This window comes from Populus nigra, chromosome 5 (genome assembly GCF_951802175.1).
Source record: "Populus nigra chromosome 5, ddPopNigr1.1, whole genome shotgun sequence".
NCBI lineage: Eukaryota > Viridiplantae > Streptophyta > Magnoliopsida > Malpighiales > Salicaceae > Populus > Populus nigra.
Window position 1 is genome coordinate 13,280,699 of NC_084856.1, and position 8,579 is coordinate 13,289,277.

Here is an 8,579-nt window from a genome sequence, read left to right on the forward strand (position 1 = left end):
CTCTTCCTTTCCTCCTGTGTACGAGAACAAGATATATATTTCTAATCCTTCAATAATTCAGATTCAGCAAAATCTAATTTTGATTACAAAAGTAAGTGCAATATCGAAAAGGAAAGAAAACAAAAGCACTACATAATTATAACCAGCAGTGGCAGTGATTGCGACGTGCGAAGTTGGGAAAAAATCGGTAAGATAGTCAATCTTGTGAGGACCCTTCAGCATACAAACCGTCCAAATTGATAATCTTCTGAGGACCACAAACATAGTTTATGAGGTGAGGATTTCCACAGGCGCGTACCTGATATGGCTATAAATACCACCAACAATGCAAGACTTATTCTCAATGTGGTGGCTTGAACCTAATCAGCTTTACTGCTCCTCTTAGCAACCTCAATTGTTCCTCGAGCCATTTCGTACTATCATACAACAAAACCTTCACTTCCTTTCCTTCTCTAGTTGATTATGGCGGAAACATGTAAATGTGCTCTATTTATTCTTGCACTTATTACTTGCTTTCAAATTCTGTTCACTGAAGGCAGGCCAATCAAGTCAACGAATAAGCAGGAACTTGTTTCCATTGGAAAGGACTCCATAGAAGATGTGGCCAAGCAGGGTTTGAATACCAAATCACACTACAGCAATGCAAAGAACCAGAAAGTTTCTCTACCTGCACCCCCAATTACTCACAATCCTAGTGTTCACCATTCCAAGGCAGGCAGAAAAGAAATGCCCCATCCTGCAGTCCCAAGCTTCGGCAATTCTGCTGCTGTTTATAAGGATGATTTTCGGCCAACAACACCGGGCGTTAGTCCTGGTGTTGGGCATCCAAAGACAATAGGGACTAACTCCAACAATGAACATTCTCTCACTGATTTCAAAGATGATTTCCAGCCCACAACACCAGGTCACAGTCCTGGGGCTGGCCATGCTCTTGCCAATGATGATGACAATGAGGAAGTTTCTCCAAAGGCACCTGGCCCTAGTATCGAACGTTCTGGTACAGCATTCAAACCCACAACACCAGGTCACAGTCCTGGGGCTGGCCATGCTCTTGCCAATGATGATGACAATGAGGAAGTTTCTCCAAAGGCACCTGGCTCTGGTATCGAACGTTCTGGTACAGCATTCAAACCCACAACACCAGGTCACAGTCCTGGGGCTGGCCATGCTGTTGCCAATGATGATGACAATGAGGAAGCTTCTCCAAAGGCACCTGGCTCTGGTATCGAACGTTCTGGTACAGCATTCAAACCCACAACACCAGGCCACAGTCCTGGGATTGGCCATCTTTTTTCTGAGAATGACAGTGAAGATCCTGATACTAGCTCCAGTTCTGGAGATTCTGTCACAGCATCCAAACCAAAGACAACTGGTAACAGCCGTGGTATTAGCCATACGTTATCAGCAGATAAGAATGAAATTACTGCCTCAAAGGCTTCCAGCATTGAACATTCAGTCACAGGAGTCGCAGATGATTTCCGACCTACAGTACCAGGTCACAGCCCTGGGATTGGTCATGTTCTTCAAAACACGAACGAAGAACGGAAAGCATAGAACATGGAATGTTGATGTCATAGACGAATGGGTGGGTGCTCATATTAAGGAACAAACAAAAAGAGCATGGACATATATAGATTGCATAAGAAGCATTATTATTTGGTAACTATAACGTGTAAATGCCCGAGTCAGCTAGGTGATTTCCATTAATCCTGTTCATATGATCATTAAATTCCTAGCTTAATTAGTCCTTTAATTCAATAGTCTCTGCATAACAGTATCTAGCTATGGCTGAATGTATAGAGTACTATAGCCAATAACTCTCTGTGTGTGTGTGTGTGTGTGTGTGTGTGTAGCGCCATTGTACATCCAAATTGCAGGAAATATAAGTCTTTGAATTTGCTTAATTATGTCCTTTCCATTCTCTTCATCTCTTTCTGTATTCTCTTCTTCCATTAAAATCAATATTTAGCAAAATTCATTTTGTAAAGAGTGCAAAAATAGAGGGCATGACGGCTTCATTATGCCATCATTACGAAATCTTTTCTACTTTATAATACGATAGTGCACTGGTTATGGTGACATGATTGAAAATGGAATGGAAAAGGCAGCATCATTTGTTATTTTATTCTTGGAGGGGGAAAATAAAATAAAAACCCCTATCTTGGGACCTCCAAGGGAAAGCGGTTTGCTGAACTAAATTAATAGCTTCTAAAAACATAAATTTATTTTATCTATGTCAATCTCTTCCTTTTATGGTACTTTTGCTTTCTCTATTGGATTATTTTCTTTTTGATAAAGTGCTGAATTTCATTCAACTGAAAGAATGGGATATATCGTCTAAGGCCATAGCTGTTACAGCTATTGGGATTTCTTCCATCAGTATGATTAATTGATAAGAAGACCTCCCCTCCATATTAGCTAAAACATGAGAGACCTTATTACAGCATCCATGAATATGTTTATAAGTGTAAAACTGAAAAGAGGAAGCTACGAAGGATATATCGCTAACCCATACCGAGGAATAATCACCGGTATGTTTAACCAAGAAGAAGAAGGAATAGATTTACACTCATTGTTAGGTTGGAAGCAATTCTTATGTTACTTGCTTATGCTTCTTTTCGTAAGTTCAAGTTATATTAAATGGATGTGAAAATGTATTTTTCAGTTGTTATGTCGTGGAAGAAGTTTATGGTCAATAGCCACCAAACTTTGATAGTCATTTATATCCAAATGATCATGTCCGCAAACTTAAAGATTAAAAAAAAAAAAAACCCACCATAAAACATTCCATCAGTTGTTTCTAAAGGAATTTGTGACAAAGAATTTTTGTTGGTGGTTTCCTAAAACAAGTAACGACATATTACATTTCATCGATAATTACCAATTAAATTGCCAACGGAGTAAAAAACTAGAAAGAAATCAATTAAAATCCATCAGCAATTATATTGGTAATTTTACACATCATGATTTACTGGCAAAATATTTCCATTAACAAATGTAAATAAGTTATAACCGACAGTTTTTCCCATCAATTATCTTCTTCTTCTTTCTCCTCTTACCAAAAAATTACCAATAGCCCCCATTTTATCACAAAGTCGGCCACCCCAACCCACTAGCATTGATTATCTACATATATCAATAGTGTCATTATCGATCGTTGAATTTTTTGTGAATCTTTTTATATTTAAATGTTTTATAGTTTTTTTCCAGAGATATTTATTATATTAATATATGATTTATATGCTAGGATTTGTTTGGGATCTCAGGGAAATTGAATTTTATTATCACTTGATGAAATTAAATTTGATTTTGTAATTTATGTATGTTATAAATGAATAAATGATGGGTTATTTTAATACGTACCTATCATATTTTATCAATTTTATTATTAAGTTAGAAATTTAGAAAAAAAAATAATTTTATTAATCAATATTATTCTATATATCTTTCATAATTAAGTAATGGATGATCGTTCTTAAATATATTAAAGTTCACTTGAAGGGTTATATACACAAGATTAACATTAAAAGATTGAAGGTTTTATTAATTTCATAATTTCTAAACCAAAGAATATTAGTATAGGCAAATTTAGGTGCACATGTGTGAAGTATAAGAATAAAATATTTCACCACAAAGATATTGTGATGATACATCTCCTTAAAAAAAAGTTCGTCGAGAAATACTTATGTTGGTATGCACACAAATAACCCTATATTCCTCACAAAACCATGTCAAAATGGATGGTTGGCTCAACTTCTAATTCTACCAACATACATGGATTTGCGGATGATAATAGTAATCCTTATAGAAGTATGGTAGTAGATGCAATGAGAATAAATCATAGTTATTCAGGTGAAGGTTCATATAACATCCCTTTATATGAAGAACCAAATGTAGATGAAGCTAAGTTTTTAAAACTTTTGAAAGATTCTGGCGAACTATTATGGAATAGATGCACAACTCATAGTAAATTATCAACCATTGCATAAGTGTTTACTATCAAGCCAGGTTATGGTTTGAGTAAGGTCAATTATAATAGCATCATTGAATAGGCTAAAAGCATGTTACATAAATGGAATATTCTAAAAGAGAATTTAGTGCAAGTGGGAGATTGTCGGTGTATATGTCCTGTAACAAACTGTGTAATTACATGTGGAAGTGACTTTACTCATGCAATAGGCAATATATATATTTTATTTATAATCCTGTAAAGACATTTTTTTAATCTTTAATCTTAATTTAAGTCTAATTAATAAGTCTAAAGTATAGATAAAATTCTTATGACAAAATTATTTTGTAAAGAAAATTATAAAATGGTTATAATTATGAGAATTCCTAAATATTTTTTGTTAATTCTCTATTAAGACTGGACATTAATCAAAGTTGTTGAGACCAACACATATTATGTTCTTTTTTTTATGAAAAGAAACGATTGTTTTTTATAAAATAAGTTATGAGGGATACCCCAAACTAAATTATATAGATGTTTATTTAATGACAAGTATACTGAACTGACCAATATAAAGATTTTATATTGAAAGATTATCCATGTTTATGGAAAGAGTTATACAGCAGTTGGGTAAGTAATCCTTAGACTTGAAATCACTAAATTATCTTAGATATGGAATGTTATGTTTTCACCTAACTAGATGTTATCTTAAACTAACATAACAATTTAACATTAATTGGATATAGAATAAACTATAGGATGATATTTGAATGACCAAGAGAGTATTCATCATTCTAGTTAAATTATGGAAATTGTTCCGTATACTCTCAAATTATAGTTTTGATTATGAAATACTGAGGTGAGATGGAACAAGATTTGAAATGAGTTTCAAATCTTATTCAAAGTATCAATAACTATCATGTTGAAAACAAATATAATTTGACAAAGTACATATACTTCATTCTTAAATGTCTTGATTAAAACATTCCAAATAAACAGATAATAGTTACATTACAAAAACTAGTCAATAAAAAGCTAGGTTAAACCACATAACTTATATAATATTTGAGAGATCATGATACAGTGCTTGACATTACATTTAACTTTCAAATATAAATAAATCAATTTATTGAATTAATAATAAGTTAAATTGTTTACGTTATCTAATCCTATTTTAAATAAGACTATTATTTATATTTAAACCAACCTATCAGGAATCTATTAGGTCGCACATGTTAATAATCCTTGATAAGAAATTAAATTTGAGTGATTATCACGTATGATTTGATTATAAATAAGTTTTAGAAATTAAGAACTATAGTGTAATTAGTATAAAGGATCACAATTTTAGACCTATAAAAGTAAGTAAGGATTTCATTGCATAAATTTCTAATAATTGTCCTGAAATGAATTATGTGATATTTTTCAAATGGTAAAGTGATATTTTCTCATTATGAACTAGAGTATAAATTATGTGATCTTCCTCATGAAATTGACGACATTTCTATTAAAATTTCAGCAGAGTTTCTTTATACTAGGAGATCCCAAGTTATCTGCTAATTTCTATTTCACATTAATTCTCATTAATATACATCTCAAAGGTTGTCTAATTGTCCTGGAGTCATCTCGTCATCAAACTAGAACACCTTCCAACCTCAACTTCTAATGTTTCATTCATCATGGTCCACTATTATATTTCTTGCACATGATATATATATATATATATATATATATATATATATATATATATATATGCACACATAATCAATTCATATAAAAGTGGCCAAGTATAACCACATGCATTTATAATTTTAATACAACAAAAGAATTGATAAATTATTTGAAATCTACAAAGATGTTTAAGTATAGTAATATGTCCTACAATAAGGTTAGTATTAATTACATTCCTAGATTACAAAACAAAAGGATTACTAATTACTTGTTCATTAAATCTTAGCAAAAGTATTCCTTAAAAAACCATATCATTCCGCTCGTTGATGAGAGGTACCTGAAATTGATTATTACCTAATAAATCAAGTTGTTACATAAATTAATCAAATAAGAATAGAACTTAATTATATAATTTCACTATATTTTATCTATTTCAATTAGTTCCTTTTTTTATAAATCGATCAAATTCCTTTTAATTCAATTTAAATCCCTAGTTAGTTTAACTATTAACCCCTTTTTAGGGCATAATCTTACATCTTTCGGCATTTACTCACATTATCCTTATCCAAAAATATCCCATTACTGAAAGACTAATCTCCCTGCCCATTTTCAGGCAATAAATCCTTCATTAGATATCTAATTTCTTTGCCCCATTACTAGGCACTAGTCTCATCACCTGGAAACTAGTTCTTTCATCCATTATCGGTAAAATTAGTTCCTCTATCCATTACTGGGAACTAGTCTCATTACCATAAAAACTAGTTTTTTTCCCCATTATCGGGCAATAATCTCATTACCAAACAAAATTGTTAAGGTATTCGACAGCCACCTGATGTCGAAGTTATGATAATAACTTCTTGCTACTGCACAGCTCTCATGACCTCCCCTGGATCCACAAGTATACCACATTATTTTTCATTCCAAGTACATTTTATATAATAATATACTAAGTGGTTTTCTTTCAACTTAACCATCATATATGATTCAACTTACATTGAACTTTCATTCCTTCCAAAAAGACATAAAGAATCCATTCATTCCTTAAAAAAGTCATCATTAATTTATACAAATATTAAACCATTTTACATTTATAAATCCTAATTTCCATCCTTACTCTTATTTTTTTGAAACATGCACAACAAAAAAGGATGCAAATTCTCTTCAATTTATCTCATATATGACATATTATGTATTCATTCTCCTCGCACATACATTAATATATCATCATTACACTTTAAGAAATACAAATTCATCACATGCAATTTGGTTTCGTATTGACTAGCCATTGAGCCCTTAGGGACACCCTAGTTTTCTTCATTATTTATTCCTAATTTAGTACCCTTCACAACTTAATCTAACACAATTGACTTAATCTACAATCAATTTGCATTTCCCTAAAATTTATACTATCAAACCCAACATAAAATTCATGAATTCAACCTTAATTGCCTTCCTTTTCATATAAGCTTGCTAGGTTAGGTTTAGAACTCCTTACCAAATAATATTCTCAGCTTCGAGTTTCAATCAGTCAAAATTTTCCACATCCCTCCCTTTTTTCCTCTTTTTTTTTCACTTTCTATCTCTAATTCAATATTCTCCTTCTTTTATTTTTCTTAATTTCTGGGCTATTACATGAGGGTAAGCTTTTTACCTGGTCTTAAAAAGTCTATAAACTACCTATTGACCACCTTGCGTGAAGGTAGTACATATAAGGGTTTACAAGGAATGGTTGGGGCACGATGTGACCGTCATTACTAAATAAACACTTAATTCATAGTTGGATGTTTCACAAACATGAACCTCAACTGAAAGTCATGAGGCAGACCGCTGCTCCCCACCTAACCTAGAATTGGATTTATTTGTGAAATTAAAATGCATGAGAGCATTAATCCACACTTGGTGTACTTATGTATGAATAGGAAGTAAAAATGCATGTTAAAGAAATAAAAATGCAAGCTAAAATTAAACAGAACAAAAAAAATAGGCAAACAATCAAACAAGCAAAGCTTAATCTAACCAGATAAGGTGGTCTCCTGTGGATTCACCGTCATATCGCGATGTGACATTGAGACTGGCGCTTTAATGTGCCTCCTGAGAAGTGGTGTTGAGAAAGGAAAGAGTTTTGTGTTTAATCATAAAATTATGATTATAAGGTTCAAAAGGCGACACCTAGTATTAAGGTTACTAGGAAACCTATTGTTTGCGAGAGTCTAAGTAAGGGACTAGTTGTGCAAGGGGGAAGACGCATCACCCCAAGTGCACCCTACCTAAGGTAAGCTGCATTGTTGTTTGATTTTTTTTAGGTCAAGTTTCTACTTGTTAGTCTTTTTCTAAGGTCCAAAGCAGATCTTCATTTGTGAGGAAGTCTCTAACTTATTGGGTTAAATCCTAATCATTCTAAGAGCTAAATTTTAGCATTGTATTTATTTTTTACTTTGTATTTTTAATGCTTGATAGTGTACTCTATTGTGTAGATTTACACCGTCAAATATTAAAGTCTACTTCTACACCCTAATATAAAATGAACAAAACAATTGGTGAAGTGTTTTTTTATATTTTGGTCAAATCCTGACAAATAATTATAAACTAGTTATGAAATCTATTAATTTTTTTTGCATTTTTAAAATATGAGAAAGATGCAAAAAAATATATTTTTTTTTATGAAAACATGTTTGGAAAACCTTTAGGATTTGGTTGTATGCATGAAAACAAAATATATTTTTATTTTTTTAAGGGGAATTAATTTAAAAGTTTTTATATTTTTTTAATTTTCAAAAAAAAATAACGTTTCGAAGAAAATCATGAATTTTAATATCGGATCCATATCTTACAGTGTAAATATACAGCCCAATATTATAGAAAATTGATAGAAAACATGCGAGAAAATTATAAATTTTTCAAATGATCTTTAAAATGTTTTTGGAATTTTTCATTTTTTAATAATATTATAATATATTAT

General features: G+C 31.7%; 1 protein-coding gene across 1 annotated transcript; it reads left to right on the forward strand.

Moving 5' to 3' along the window:
- The first annotated feature begins 333 nt into the window (after nt 1-333).
- On the forward strand, nt 334-1,904 carry LOC133695278 (precursor of CEP9-like). Its single transcript, XM_062117192.1, has one exon. It carries the CDS (start codon nt 463-465, stop codon nt 1,552-1,554), a length of 1,092 nt encoding a protein of 363 aa, XP_061973176.1. The 5' UTR covers nt 334-462; the 3' UTR covers nt 1,555-1,904.
- Nucleotides 1,905-8,579: the final 6,675 nt, after the last annotated feature.

Excerpts from the sequence above, each read along its gene's own strand:
- LOC133695278 (XM_062117192.1), top strand. The coding sequence starts at position 463 with ATGGCGGAAACATGTAAATGTGCTCTATTTATTCTTGCACTTATTACT.